This window comes from Salvia hispanica, chromosome 3, assembly GCF_029641045.1.
Source record: "Salvia hispanica isolate PSC_SH4W2 chromosome 3, Shi_PSC_v1, whole genome shotgun sequence".
NCBI lineage: Eukaryota > Viridiplantae > Streptophyta > Magnoliopsida > Lamiales > Lamiaceae > Salvia > Salvia hispanica.
In genome coordinates this window covers 49009274-49025350 of record NC_142694.1, presented here as the reverse complement: position 1 = coordinate 49025350, position 16077 = coordinate 49009274, and the positions used below count along the sequence as shown (strand labels likewise).

Sequence of the window (16077 nt, the reverse complement as noted above, 5' to 3'; positions counted from 1 at the left end):
AGACATTTCATTTTTTTGACAATATTTTTTTCTCTCTTATTTTGTTTTGTCATCGTCTAATTCTCTTTTTCTATTTTATTCTCCCCATTGAATTTATTAAATCTCCTATCTCAAAAATTGGCTTATAGTAAGACAAGTGACAAAATACAAAAAATGCGTCAAATGGCCGTCCATGTAATCGGTATGCATGTAATTGGAAGCTACGTAGTTGATAAAAATTTGTTCTTGTAATCATACAATCAATCCTGATAGATTCGAGCCTCAAAATCTGTCCCTTCTTTTCTCCCTCACTAAACCAAAATCATATCATCCATTTGCAGTTTCACAGTATGGCAGCTTATGCTGCTCTCCTTTCCATTGCTCGATCCACACATCCCAATAATGAATCTCTCTTTTCTTCCAAAGCGAAAGAAATAGTAGCATCTATCCACGACTATGCCAATTTTCTGATACTTTTCTTTCAAGAGTTTCCACACAAAGTCAGCCGTTGGGAAACAAGGATTAGGGATATAGCTTACAAAATTGAGGATATTCTCGAAACCTTTATGTGGCAGCGAATCCAATCGCATCAACCTTTACACGTCAAATTGGATGATCAGCTTAAAAATTTAACCGTTGAAATCGGTTTAATCGCCGGAGAAGTCATGGAAGAGCGACCTGCTTATAAACCTCCTTCATCATCAAGACTACTAGCAGCTACTGGCAACGGTTCAGTCATTGGTTTACGCGAAGATATCTTAGCAATAAAGATGCGCCTTTGTGGAGAGCCATCATCCGGTCTTCAAATCATCCCCATTGTGGGAATGGGTGGGATCGGTAAGACTACACTTGCTAGAGCTGTTTATGATGAACTATGTATCACGAATTATTTTGATGTTTGTGCTTGGGTTGTGGTATCGCAAGATTACAGTCCACATAGGTTTAGGAAAGTTCTTTTAGATTCATTTAAATTATTAGAAAAACAAATGTCTGGTGATGAGATTGATGAATCTGAAATTGCATTGGAAGTGTTTCAATATTTGAAGAGAAGGAGGTATCTTGTTGTAATCGATGATGTTTGGGATAAGCATGTTTGGGATGATATAAGGTGTATCTTTCCGGATGACAATAATGGAAGTAGAATCATGTTAACCACAAGACAATTGGATGTGGCATGTTATCCTGAAACTGCAGGTGATGTTCATGAGATGTCGTTCATGAATGATTCTCAAAGTTGGGATTTGCTCAAGCAAAAGGTGTTCCCAGACAGCCTTTGTCCACCTCAATTGGAGAATGTTGGGAAAGAGATTGCACGGAGGTGTGCAGGACTACCTCTTGCTGTTGTCCTCCTTGCTGGCGTCTTATCTCCAGTAGATAAGATTCAAGCTTCTTGGGAGGAAATTGCTGAAAATGTTAATCCTATTGTTGGCCGGGAACTAGAGGAGATACTATCTTTGAGCTACACCTATTTGCCTCATCATTTAAGGTCTTGTTTTTTGTATGTTGGAGGTTTCCTACACGATGTGAATATTCGCACTTCAAGACTCGTTAGATTGTGGATAGCAGAGGGTTTTCTGAAACATCAAAATGGATGCAGTAAAAGCTTGGAAGATGAGGCTGAGGAGTATTTGGAGGATCTTGTTAAGAGAAATCTTGTAATGGTGGCCAGTAGAAAGAGTAATGGAAAAATCAAGAGTTGCTGCCTCCATGATATGGTACGAGACATGTGCATTAAGAAAGCCCGCGATGTGGACTTTCTTCTTGTTATGGATGGACTTGATCTTCCACAAGGATTGATGAATGAGAGACGCATCAGTTTCAGTCGATTTTATGCAGACAACATTTTGGGTCCAACTTTCCGGACCATTTTATGCTTCCAAATCCAGAAATTTTCCAGTTGGCTATCCGAGTTGGAAGTTATAAATTGCTAAGAGTATTGGATGCTTTAGGTGTATACCTAAAAGAACTTCCTTCCCAATTATTTGAGCTGTATCATTTAAGATATCTTGCTTTAATGGGATCTTTTACCATTCCATCAGCTGTGTCTAATCTCGTGAATCTTCAAACGCTGATCATTCATCTAGCATCTGGAAGGCTACGGGAAAAGCGTGATGGTGGTGTCCGTCACTCTTTGCCGTTGGAAATTTGGATGTTGCCACAGTTAAGGCATCTTTTCTGCCATTCTCCTCATATGCTACCTCATCCATTACAAGGATTAAACCTTCCTCTTGAAAATCTCCAAACTCTTTTGCTTGTATCAGATCTTGTATTGGATGAAAAGATCCTACAATTGATTCCAAATGTCAAGAGATTGGGACTTACTTATATAACCCCTCAAAGTCAATCATTTGAACTTCATCTCCAGGATTTGCATCAACTTGAAAAATTGGAAGTGATTGGATATGGAGGATCCTTATGGAGAAGCAAAAGTCCTAGTTTTCCTTGTACATTGAAAAAGTTGACCTTAGTAGGTGTGGGATTCACTTGGAAAGATATGGCCATTGTGGGTTTGTTGCCAAATCTGGAAATCCTCAAACTACTAAATTATGCTTGCTATGGTTTGACATGGGAAACAAATGATGACCATTTTCCTCAGCTGAAATATCTTCTCATTGATGGATCATATCTCGAGCAATGGATAACTGAGAGCAACCCTTTCCCAACACTCAAATGCTTGGTGCTTCATTCTTGCAGGTCTCTAAGAGAGATTCCAGAAGGTATAGGAGAAATTCCAACACTTGAACTCATTGATGTTGAATACTCTACTGCTTCTCTTGTGGAATCAGCCAAGAAGATAAAAGAGGATCAAGAGAGTTATGGAAACGATGTTCTACAAGTTGTTTGTGCCAGTCATGAGGTTAGAATTTTACTATCTTCAGAATTTTCAGAGTCTTTTGTTTTTTTTAGATTGAATATTTGAAATCTTATTTGGTACAACTATATAACCAAATTCAGAACATGTTTGGGTTGATACTAAACAAACGCTCCAATCTACTTGTATGTGCATAACTATTTTCCAATTTTATGAGAATAAAGGTTTTATTTTGCATTGATTTGTTCTTTATAGTATTATGTTGATTTTATCCAAGTTCTTGTCAATGAACGACCTAGTCCAGATCCTCTGCTTTATAGGGTAAATGGTGATTGTCTCGTCACTAAAAATCCTCTTATTATAGGTTTTTGGAGGCTTGAAGTGTGTGCGATATGCATAAGATGATGGTGTTGTGCAGCTTTTTGCAAAGAAAATCAATAAGGCTAGGCTTAGTGCTGCAGATAAAGGAAAGGGAAAGGTGAACAAGGAAGAAAATTCTATTGAGTCTGAAGATGAGAGGAAAGGGGAAAAAATGAAGTGTATCGGTTCCCTGGAGTGATCTAGTGTGATGGAAAATTTGTGACAGCTTTTTGTCATAGGTTTGATGACCACCAATGTGTCTTAAGTTGAGATCATATGAATCTCAGCTATGACTATACCTCCCATTTTTCCAATTTTCTAGAGGAGACTAGTACAAGAACATAACTTGGATCTAGTAGGAATTCATGTTTGTTGTACTTACTATTGAGTTTATACATTTTGATCTAGTAGCATTCATGTAGGACTATTCGTTAAGTAGCATATTTCGCACCAATAACTCATTCTTGAAGTACATGTACAGGAGGTGCCTGTTAGTCCGGCTGCGTCACCAAGTACTCAGCCAACAGTTGGTGCAACCCCGGTTCATGGGCTAACAGTTTTCTCCTTGGCCTGCTATCTATACAAGGACATATCTTTCCACTACATCTTCTGCTGGCCCCTCAAGGGGAAGTAGAAAGGTAGAAGCATTTGCCGATAGACCCGACCAGCCAGAATGTCAGTACTATCTAAGGACTGGGGATTGTAAATTTGGAGCTACATGTAAGTAAGTATCACCATCCACCAGAGTGGAGTTTGTCAAGGACCAACTATGTAAGCATTCATTTCTCTCTACAACTTGATTTGTGGACTGTGATTCATTTGTCTGATAGTATGCATAAGTCAGACACTATGCACAGTACTGTGGAATGTGCAAATTTGATCATCCGATGAGTTCATTGAGACGTTCTCAAGTTCTGTAACAGAAGACGGTTGATCAATATGTGCTGTCTAAAATGAATGAGTTGCTCCTTGATTAGCCAGTGGGATCCTCCACAATTGCAACTCCGGCTCCATTATTCTCATCATGGATCTGCTTTCTGGGCTCAGCAAAAAAACGGCATTATCATCACAAGTGGTGCAAGTCATGGTAGTCATACACACTAACACACATCAAGCTGAGAACTAGAATTACAGAAGCAGTTTAATGTAGCTATGTTGTGAGCTATGAATTGTACTAGACCTAGAATGCTGCTTCTCAATTCTCCATCAAAGAGTTCAAAGCAAATGTTGTGCATTCCATTTACTCTTCATCCCATTTGAATAGGCCTCAAGGTTCAGACACTGATGATTGTTGGATTCATGTCCGTAGTGAATTAGGCTCTTATCTTATTCCTAATATAATTATTGTTCCGCAAAAATATGGCTCTCACCGTCTAGGTAGTTAATACTCCCTCCATCCATCAATAATTGATATTTTAGTCCATCCACCCATTTACTTTCTTATGACTTTTGGTAATAAACTACACATTCCACTGATTTTGTCCCACTCATATATATTATAAAACTAATACTTCATCCGTTTCTTAAAAATAGATTTTTTTTTTCTTTCGAGTCTGTTTCTAGAAGTAGAAAATTTTTCATTTTACAATGGACTCCACAATCCACTAGCAATAATTTCACTACTTTTTCTCTTCATCTCTTTACACATTTTTTTTCTTTTTCTCTCTCATACTTTATCAATTTTGCATTAAAATCTATGTCATTTCCAAAGTTTCTAATTTTAGGAAACGGAGGGAGTATATAAAAGTATAATCCACCATCTACTATTCTTTTTCATTTCATTTCTTAAAACTCATGACTAGTCAAATTGGGTCGGTTATTTGTGGACTAAGAGAGTATTAGATTCTTAATATATCACTTTTGAGTATATAATATCTCATAAAAAATGTTCGACGATCGTTATATTTACTTGGTAGACAGACCACTTATCCACATGGTGATAAGCATATCATTTGTAATCTATAAAAGAGCCACTTAACTCAATTTTGTTCCATTCTTTGAGGCAATCTCGATTTTGTCTCATTACTTGTGGCGTTTACTTTATTTTATCTTATAAAACTATATCATGAAAAACAAAACTAGAAAGATTTTCAATCGTGAGTTGGGTCCAAAAATTCTATTTGTGTAATGCATCATGCATGAACCGTTTGACAATATAAAACGTTCGAGATTGAATTTGACTTTTGAATTAGTGGTGATTATTGCATTTGTGGAATAAAGAAATCGGTCCATTATTATACTTACCTACCGAATTCCTCACTCTACAACTCTAACACACCAATAAACAAGTAAAACCGAGTACCCAAGTCAAATTGTTCTCTAGAAACTCAACTTTCTCGTCTCTTAATTGAAAATCCTGAACTTGGGTGTTCAACTCAACACGTGTGGATTTTGTAACAAAAATATGGAGCATATGTTGTTAGTATACAAGTGTTTATTTTAATTAAAAGCATCATTTTAAAGTGTTGAATCAGTTTTTGAAACAATACCGGAATAATAGGCAATAGATGCATCTATGATCAATCCATCGTGCCAATTAGGCCTGCTTAACCGGTTCTCCGGTTCTTGGGTACCCGGAATCGGAACCGGAACCGATCGGGTAATTGAAGAACCGGAACCGAAGAATCCGGTTCCGGTTCCGGTACCGGTTCTAATGTTTTCATAAATTCCGGTTCCGGTTCTACCCGGAACCGACCGGTTCCTACCCGGAACCGAATAATATATATTAAATTTAATTTTTTTTTTACTAAAATTGAAGTATAGTAATTAACGGTAATTCATTTATTATTATCAAGGTTGGTTTTGATTCTTTAGTATTACTGAATGTATTCCTTTGCTACTTTGATATTGCTTAAAATAAATGCTACTTTTGGTTTGACAATATAATTTTCCAATTTATGTGTTTGGATCATTATTTACCATTATACTTTGAGTTCTTTAAACAAACATAATTTTAACAGATCATGAAAGCTCTTAGAGGAGTCAAGGTGGAGGTTACCAATTGAGGAAACATGCAATAGAATATACCGTAATTCTGGTTTGACATCACAGATAACTCGTGGGCTAATGTGAGAATCATATTTCTTGATACTAAGTGGAGATAATGTAATTGTTGTTATATATAAGTTAAATCTAGTTTGGTGTCAGATTAAAATTAGGTAAATAATAAACAACTTTTCGCTAATTAGTATACTTAAATTAAAATTAAAACTACAAATCGGTTCCGGTTCGAAACCGGTACCGGCCGGTTCTTACCCGGTCGGTTCCAAACCGGAACCGGACGGTTCCAGATCCGGTTCCGGTTCCAAGATTCATGAGATTTTGCAACCGGGTACCCGGTCAACTAGACCGGGTAGAACCGGAACCGGCCGAATAAGCAGGCCTAGTGTCAATCTTCCACATTCCGGGTCAGTTCTACCGGGTAGTAGTTTATCAGGTTAAAATTTTATTAGACTATAAATTTTTAACTTTAATCCTTTAAGTTAGGACAAGAATTTTGGGCTACATCGACATTCTTAAGTGTATCTTTGTGATCAATTCGTTTGAGGTCACAAGTTTATAGTGAGTCAGTAAAGGAAATCCTAAATACAGATTTTGTTTTGATAATTATGGCATGTGTTTCTTTAATATAACTAGCAAAGGCTATGTGCGTTCAATATTATCCATATAGGTGAAAAATTATTTTATTTTTCTATTTTGGAGCACATTAGTCTAATTTTATTTATAGTAGTTCCTTATAACGCGCTTATCAGTGGCTGATCCATGATTTTTGATTTTGGGGTGCGATAGATAATTATATCATTTATTAATGTCGACTAATTTTTTATCTTTTCTTCAATACTTCTTCATAATCATAATATATATCATTTTTATAATCAAGAAATTTTATTAAAGATAAAAATGAGTTACTTTTTAGTATTATTACTTGGATAGCTTTCACTTTTTTATAATGGATCTTCTTAAATTTATAGTACTATGTTATAAGATAATTTATTTCAATTTTTTAAAGTTTTATAACTGAAAAGATAATCAAAATTAATACATTAAATGTAAAATACTTTACAAAGAACATTGAGAAGTGATAAAGAAAAAAATGTTAAACATATTAAGAAGAAAATTAGAAAACCTAATACAAGAAAAATTTAAATATATTAGAAGTATAAAAGCTAAAAAAAGTTAAATATTGTAATTGTAATGCTTTATATGGAAATATACACAGAGAATAGTTATAAAGAGTAATCAATCAAAAGCAATTAGAGAATAAATGCTCAAATCCAAGATCAAAATATTAAATGATGTACTACTTACTAGTAAAAGATGCACCTGCAGGTATTTGAGCTAGGTTCTCAGCATTACACAGGTGAACGATTTAGTGGGCCACTGATTAGATTTTATTTTGACGTATCACTGTACTCCTTTACCATGCCTCTGTCTTCCATAATTTGTCACTATTTAACTCGGCACGAATTTTAAAAAATTTAATGAAATTTGGATTAAAAAAATTAGTGATATGTGGGTACTATTTATATATATATATTAGTTCTCTAATAATACGTAAGTGAGAATGAGTCATTGGAATATGAATCCACTACTGAAAATGATAAAAGTGAAAGATGATAAATTTTTAGAGAAGAGACGAAAATAAAAATAAGTAACAAATTTTAAAGGACGGATTGAATTGGATCTGCCACAGCACTTGACCTTATTATTCAATAATAACGACACTTTAATCAATATTTTTTCTCTCTTTTATTTATTAATTTTGTATTAAAATTAGCATTATAACTAAGACAATTTTTTGTTGGATGGAGGAAAGGTAGTAATGACCATCCTATTAATGCAAATGCAAAAGGTTAATATTATTAATCGTATTAATCCAAATGAAGAACATTATTAGAAAAAGCAAATTGACCCTACCATTTAATACACATACATATATTAAGTCAACCTTGTTGAAAATAATTGGAATGCGACGTTCTATTTTTTTACATGTTTATAGAATGACACCAATTCTCTTTAATACTATCACATCCATGGGACCATTCCCCTACAATAATGTTATTCACAAAGAGAAAGAAAATGGGGTAAAATAATTTTGGTTCGAAAAAATATCAACTATTTCAAACATGATAATATTGTCACCAATAGAACAACCCTAATTTATTATTTTTTCCATAATAGCTAGTATTATGACTTAAGCTTGAGAACTCCTACACTAGCCATGAATTTGAATTACTATATCTCTATATTTATGTTTTAATTCACTGTCAAATTAATTAGTATGTTTAATCTTTTGTGTTATTGGAGTACTAAATTATAGTGCCCACCCCTTCCAATGCTATATTTATACTCCCTCGGCCAATTAAAAATGAAATGTTTTCCTTTTAAAATTGTCTCATTAAAAATGAAACGTTTCTTAAAATAGAAATAACTCTATCTCTACTTTTTCATATTTCTTACTTTACTCTCTATTCATTAACTCAAAAAATAACGCTGCATAAAATCTCGTATAAAATTTAATGGAACGGAGGGAGCACATCAAGTGTTTGACTATTAATTTATATATTCACACAAAAGTCCACCTCTACTGTTTTCCAATTCATGCCTTTGACAAATTGTTGCAACTTCATTCGACCAAAACAGATAGCAAAAGTTATAAATTGTGTATGAAACTATTTGACTAGAATTAGTTGTAAGCTGAAAAGTCAATCACGCATTTTCTTGGCCCAACCCTTATAAATAGGTTACTAAATCTTCATCTAGAAAATTAAGCTCAACATTTTTCTTTGTTTAAACACTAGTAAATTAATTAGCAAAATCAGCAATGGAAAAGGGAAAGGGGAAAACTCGCGTAGTTCTCCCTAAAAGAGGAGATATTAAATCCAAAATATTTCATGGTATATTGAAGAAATTGAGGCTTTGGTACTGCTGTATGTTACCAGGAGGAAATTAATTTATTTGGTGGGTTTGGATTTACTTTTTTTAATTTAGAGCATGCCTAATATCGTTAATCTTTATCTTCTTTTACTTGCTTTTGTATCTCTTACATACATTTTAATTCTCATGTTTCGTGTTTTGTATTATATGCACATTCATTTAGCAATATGATTGGATTAAGGTATTATAAAAATACTGTACCAAAAGAATAGGCCCAAGTGATGGAAAGGGACTTATTACCCAATCGTATTTAATGTTTATACAAATTATTTCTATTAACTTATGGTGCACAATTGAACCGATAAGCAAGCCGACAAGATTACTGGTTCATCATACAACTGGTCAGATCGTGATTAAACTGTAAACATATTAATTCAAAATATATCATACAAAATATTTTAGAATTCACTTAATCAAAAAATAACATTAGATATGCAGTTAAAAAATTAAAAAATCAATCCAATCGGTCAGCAGTTCACGTTCAAACCATCCCGCGGGTTCTATTCCATAAACCCTTCAATCAACACCCTGTATGTATGTGTGTGTATGTATGTCCTCTCAATTCATCGATGAACAATTTTATGATTTTTTAAATGGGAGGCACTGCAATGCCTTGTCAATAATCAACATTTATAACTTTATTATATAATGCTATACGTCTAAAATATGATAAATATTAGTGACCCATGGCTCTAAACTCTGGTCAATGGATCAATCTACATTTGAACACATTGTATGTGTATGTATGCATGCCCTCCCGATTCATCCGATCCCAATATTTTTAATAGGAGCACTGCAATGCATGGTCAGTCATCAGCATTAATAAATTAATTTATTTTATATCCTATATTCTAAAATATTATAAATATCTGTGAACCAATAATTTTAAGCTGTTTGAGTTGTCAAGCTTTACAATGTAAAATATGATGAATGACTTTCAGACATTATCGACACGCAATCAACTGTAGAAAGTTATAGTCTACACAAATAAACTAACTACATTGTATATTTATTTGCACATAGAATGATCCAATTAAATGTCAAATTTGGACGTGCATGAAAAATTTATACTCCTACTTTTTACTTAAATATAGTTCTAATAATTATTGGAATATAGATACAAAATAAATACTTAAATATTGGAATATTTATAATACTCCAACAATTTATTACTCCGTACTATATATAATGGTTGTGTTTGGTTTTATTGTAAGCTTCTACAATTATTGCGATTTTCTCAAATGAATTATTTATATACATTTACTTTTCCAGAGTTTAGATTTTGTAATTAAATATTTGTGAGAATTGCGTCTCCAGAACGCATCACATTTAAATGAGACGTATGTATGGACGGAATGATTCACTGTGACTTATGCTTTTAAAAATAGTTCTCCCTCCGTTCCATAGTAATAGAGTCATTTTGTTATTTTGGTACGTTCCACGGTAATAGAATCATTTTGTCATTTAGTAAAAGTCAACACATTTTTCCACACTTACTTTACTCTCTCTTACTTTTTTTCGCTCTTCATCTCTCTATCTTTTCCATTTTCCACTTTATTCTCCTTTTTACTTAACTCACCTAAAACAATTTTTCTTAATCTCCGTGCCGAAAAGAAACGCATCCTATGGCACGGAGGGAGTATGCAAGTGTACAACAACACACAGTACTATAGCATAACCAAAATTTAATAATGAAATAGATAACATAAAATAAATATACGAAGTTCTATTGAAAGAAAATTTTAGGTTATTGATTTTCTTGATCTCTTCATCTAACTCAGAATATCAAGTTCAAGTATCGAGTTTTTTAACTTGTTCTTTGATCATTATTCATCGTTCTTCAATCAAGCGACATAGAATCATATCAAAACTGAAATCATTTCAATCTCTATACCAGCAGATGGTGGGGTTTGGGTTGAGTTAACACAAATTCTGCATTAGTTTTCGAAGTTTAGAGTTGGGTCGTGTACTTAAAATCGGATCAATAAAAAAACTTTTCATGCAACTAAACGCTTGGAAGAGGGCTTAAATTGTTGCTTTTCAAGCCTTTTCATTATAACCAACACATGCAAATATAATGTCACGAAATACTTTCTTCGTCCTATGAAAATAGATACTTTTAAGATGATACGAATTTTAATATATAATTAATAAATTATAACATAGAATGATAGTGGAGATTATGGTCCATCCTTAAAAGAGAAAAATGTTACTAAAAATAAAGAGAAAAATGTTACTAAAAATAAAAATAGAGAAAATAGTAGTACTCCCTCCGTCCCGGCTAAGATGACACATTTCTTAGCGGGTACGAGATTTGAGGAATTATTATTTAAAGTGCTTAATTGGAGAGAGAAAATATGGGTGTAAGTATTAAAGTAGAGAGATAAAGAAAGACGAATATTTTAATAGGAGTGAGAAAGAGTGGTTGAGTGTATTAATTGGAAAGAGAGAGTTTTCAAAAAAGCAAATGTGTCATTTTAATTGGAATAAATTAAAAAGAAAAATGTGTCATTTTAAGCCGGACGAATAATGTATTATTTCTAGGAGAAAGTTACTACAAAAATTTACCCAACAATTTATTCATTTTACAAAAGTCGAAAACTTAGCGAGACTAGTTTGAAAAAGTAAAACACCAATATTTGCTTTTGCATCAATTATTGCAAGCATGTATGGAATTTGATCAGAGGATGACATCACCTCGATGACGTAAAGCTTGCGACATCATAGATTTTGTTAAAATTTATAAAAATATTTCTCTATCGTTCAATTTAGCTATATAAATCCTTTCAGGAAGCCTCACCAATCAATCACTTAAATTTGTACTTTCAAAATCCACCCATCTTCTATAGCAGAAGTTTTTTTGGATGGATAAGGAAGAAAAAAAAGCAACAAAAAATGGCAACTTCCAACAAAACAGAGGACAGAACAAGATCAAAGGCCAAATTCTTGATGATATCAAAGAAACTCTCAGTTTCATTGTATCAAGAAAGAGTGAGATGCCACAAGCCAAGAAAGAAACCAAAGGCCAATTCCACTAGTTTAGTTTTATGTTGATTGATTTGTTAGATCTTCTTCTTCATATGAAGATGAACACCCTATTTGTATTATAGTTGTTGTATCAATATTACAAATTGTTCCATCAATAAAAACGAAAGATGCAAATTTCAAATTAATCATTTTGTTCATTTTATTTCATAATTATACATATATCTAAAAAAATTGAAAATCAACAATGTTTTTACTAAAATAAAGTGGATATTGACAAAAAATAAAAATAAAAACACATTAGTATTTTTTGAAGCAAAAACAGAAGATTATTAAGATAGGGGATATGAGGTTCCGATTCAAGCAGCCACTACCACTGTCGCTACTCCGGCCGCCGCAGCCTGCGTCGGCGTCGGCGAAGTTTCGCTCAGTGTCCCAGCAGTTCTGTAACTGATCCTTTGACTAATTCAAATTCGATTCAGCTTTCCTACTTTGGTAAATCTTTTCTAGTCCTTGTTGCTTGCAGTTCATCATTTGGGGTCGCATTTGATATAGATGGGGTGATACTTCACGGCGCGAATCCAATTGGGAATTCACGGAGAGCGCTCCGAAAATTTTACGATGACTCCGGTAATTTGCCTTCCTAACACGATGCTCTGTTTGTTTCATTGCTTTCTCTTTATAATTAGGGTTTCTGGCTGGCTCTCGAAGAGATGCAATATTTCTGTAAATTAGCTAAAATTGTCGTATCATATGCGTTTCTCTGAAGCTGAAATTGTCTGATTGGGGAAAATTAGCCATATCATATACTTGGATTTAACTTCACTAATTACATCTTGGGGAAATGTAACTAGTTGTGTGGTTAGATTCTGTACCATCATTGGTATATAAATCAGTTGGGTGTATAACTGATGTTGTATCTCAATGATGTAATTTTATTGTCTGTGTAATTTTGCATCTCCCTTATACTCAACTTTTTTCTTGCAGGTTCATTGAAGATTCCCTTTTTGTTCCTGACAAATGGTAGGTATTCGAAGTCTTCCTACGTTTCATTCTGTGTTTCTATTTCGAACTTAACTGCTTGTGTTTGTGAAGACAAACAGGACTCGTTACTTCTATAGTTATTAGTTACTCATCAATGTAGCTTCGTGTAACTGGCAGAGATCTGTATTGCATGATTCATAATTTGTTATACTCGGAGATTCGTACATATTTTGACTTTGGGGCGTGTTGAATTTCCATTGTTCCTGTTTCGTGAAAAGTCCTAGCAGTAGAAAGCAAGTAAAATATCATCGTCTAATTGTAGGTGGTGGTATTCCAGAGTCGAGAAGAGCCCTTGAGTTGAGCGATATTCTTGGCGTGAAAATATTACCCTCTCAGGTGTGGTTACAAACTGTGAAGGTTGCCCCGTGCATACAAGTATCTGTTAATGTGATATGTTAAGTACCATGCTCTGGGTATAGGTAGTGCAGGGTCACTCACCCTTCAGCACTTTGCTAAAAAGGTATCCAGTGTCATCTTTATATTAATTTTTTTGGAATAATTTAGTTTCCTTTTCAAATTCTCAGTACAGTTTACTCATATACTACAATTTTTCTTGATGGATTTTCCTTCATGGTTCTTTATTACCAAGATAAGGAATAGGAAGTTAGGCTTGAATATTGATCAACTGTTTCCCAGCTATTTTAATTACTTTCTCAAAAAAAATTTGGGATTTTTAATCGATTTCCATGTGTAGTCACTATGTGTTGAAACTATTTGAAAGTTTGTACAAGCCAGGGACAAAACTGAAAGTTCTTTGTTTCAGATATTAGAATGTTACTAAATCTTTTTATTATTGTCACGAGCTTCCAATATTTTTGCTGTCTCCCTTTATAGATATGAAAATGAATTCATTGTTGCCACTGGAAAAGGGGAACCTGCTGTTGTGATGTCAGAATATGGTTTTAAGTAAGTTCTAGCTTAGTTACTTTTGGGTTGAAATTGAGTTGTTCTGGTACAGTTATTTGTTCCTAAGCCATATCCCACTTTCAGGAGAGTTGTCTCACTAGATGAGTATGCATCACACTTCAGTAACATTGATCCGGTGGCCCAATACAAGCGGTGGACAACTATACAAGAATCAAACTGCTCAAAAAACTCAGAGAAGAAAATCCATCATGATTACTCTAAAAATGTTAATGCTGTGTTCGTTGTAAGTGATCCTGTCGACTGGGGTAGGGATATACAGGTATTTTGCTATATTTAAATTTAAAATGTAAAAGTTGTCAATATCAGCGCATTCTCAGAAAGATTCTTCTTGAGACGAGTAATTGACAACTTTAGGTTCTTTGCGACATCTTGACATCTGGAGGCATTCCTGGCCAAAAGAATTGGCATCAACCACCTTTATATTTTGCTGCAGATGATCTCCAATACCAGGTTGATTATAACAGATATGAAGGAAAAATCTGTTAATGTCTAGCTCTGAATTATCTCTTGTGTTGTAGCAGTGACCTTTGCAATCTATTAAAAAAATGTTGCCAACTTGCTACAGGCTGCATTTCCCTCAGAACGTCTTGGCATGGGTGCCTTCCGGATAGCCCTTGAGAGTGTCTTCAATAGGTACTTGAACATCTTCTACAGCTCTAATCATGCTATACTTAATGCACCTAAATCCATGGATCTGCAATCAACCAAGTTTAGACGTGACTTAGTGTTGAATTGTGTAGTTAATTGTGTTTGTTTAGCAGTACTGATAATGATTAAAGTAGTGCGCGAGAAATCTTATAAAAAAAGATACAGATTCTAATTGTATGAAAAAAATAGATAAGTGTAGATCCTAGCTGAATAATAATTTGTCTGAACTGAAATTGTTTACTCTCTTTCCACTCTCTCAATTACAGAATTCATGACAAACCCTTAGAGTTCACATGCTTCGGGAAGCCAAATCCTTTCGTCTTCAGAAATGCTGAAACTATATTAGCACATCTTCTACAAACTTGCAGTCCTGCTGATGTTGGAAATGGTGATTCTGGTTCGCCGTCTTTCAGGACGCTTTACATGATTGGTGACAATCCTTTAGTTGACATCAAAGGAGCTCAACAGGTCTCTCTCTCTCTCTCTCTCTCAAGTTCCTTTGTACAAAGAACAAACGTTAAGGATAGTGTTTCTGAGGTAATTTGTTCTTGCCCCACAGGCAGGGTATCCATGGTTTTCAATTTTGACAAGAACTGGTGTGTTTCGACAAAGAGAGAACCACACGAAGTATCCAGCTGATTTGGTACGCAATACTCAACGCTGTTCCTCTTTGATTTACCAATATATCTGCTGATCTTCGATCCGTTCCACTATGTCAGTGCAAACCTGCATTTGCACCATATATGATGTGCAACAATGATGCCTATGAGCCACTGAGCTTGCGATGTCGGTTTCTGATTTTGCAGGTTGTGGATACAGTGGAAGATGCGGTGGCGTTTATACTAAACAGGGAGGATGCTTTGTAGTTGTAGCCAATGCATCAGCTCTAAACACCCACTACAATTTTTGGATTCCTTATTCTTTATATATTCAAACACATTAGCTTATCATGTAACAATATTTTTTTATAATCTTTCTCTTCCTGCTGTCTACCGCTGCTAGATGAAAACAAAGTGTTTGAAAAAGAAAAAGAAAACAAAATAAGTTTGTAGTGTTATTGCCCTTCGAAAAGGATAACTTATTCATATAGTAGTAGTAATATCCTATTTATCCCAATTAACAATAGTGAATCCCTAAAATAATGGAAATCAAGAAAAAATGAGGAAGGGAATAAAGAAACATAATGTTGAAAATTAGGTAATGCATGAAATCACCACCGCGGGCTAAGATAATGTATCATGCCATCAATCTCTGGCAAAATAATTTTCGCCGATCCTTCATATTGACATAGTATCTATCATTAAGCTGCAAATAAAAACAAAATTCAGAGCTCGAATGTATTTCTTGATCCTTCATATTGACATACTCTCACTAGTAGATGGCAA

General features: G+C 34.2%; 1 protein-coding gene and 1 pseudogene across 3 annotated transcripts; both read left to right on the top strand.

The window, feature by feature from the left end:
• The first annotated feature begins 280 nt into the window (after window positions 1-280).
• On the top strand, window positions 281-3572 carry LOC125212584 (putative late blight resistance protein homolog R1A-10; annotated as a pseudogene). Its single transcript, XR_016136669.1, has 2 exons — window positions 281-2836; window positions 3156-3572. The product of XR_016136669.1 is annotated as a putative late blight resistance protein homolog R1A-10 (transcript).
• An 8787-nt stretch (window positions 3573-12359) lies between these two features.
• Window positions 12360-15684, top strand: LOC125211094 (mitochondrial hydrolase YKR070W-like). 2 transcript variants are annotated; one of them, XM_048110783.2, is made up of 12 exons: window positions 12360-12514; window positions 12600-12703; window positions 13061-13096; window positions 13395-13453; window positions 13537-13577; window positions 13952-14023; window positions 14108-14303; window positions 14399-14494; window positions 14610-14677; window positions 14959-15160; window positions 15252-15335; window positions 15499-15684. In XM_048110783.2, the coding sequence occupies exons 1-12, from the start codon at window positions 12420-12422 to the stop codon at window positions 15556-15558; spliced, it is 1113 nt and encodes a 370-aa protein (XP_047966740.1). In that variant the 5' UTR covers window positions 12360-12419; the 3' UTR covers window positions 15559-15684. The 2 variants fall into 2 exon arrangements, with proteins under 2 accessions (XP_047966740.1, XP_047966739.1); XM_048110782.2 differs by having other exon boundaries at window positions 13380-13453.
• The last annotated feature ends 393 nt before the right edge of the window (window positions 15685-16077 follow it).

What these genes read in the sequence shown, in the direction of transcription:
- LOC125211094 (XM_048110782.2), top strand. Translation starts at nt 12,420, where the DNA reads ATGAGGTTCCGATTCAAGCAGCCACTACCACTGTCGCTACTCCGGCCG. An exon ending in CTTTTTGTTCCTGACAAATG is followed by an intron (nt 13,097 to 13,379) that starts GTAGGTATTCGA and finishes GTCTAATTGTAG; the next exon opens with GTGGTGGTATTCCAGAGTCG. An exon ending in CTTGAGAGTGTCTTCAATAG is followed by an intron (nt 14,678 to 14,958) that starts GTACTTGAACAT and finishes TCTCAATTACAG; the next exon opens with AATTCATGACAAACCCTTAG.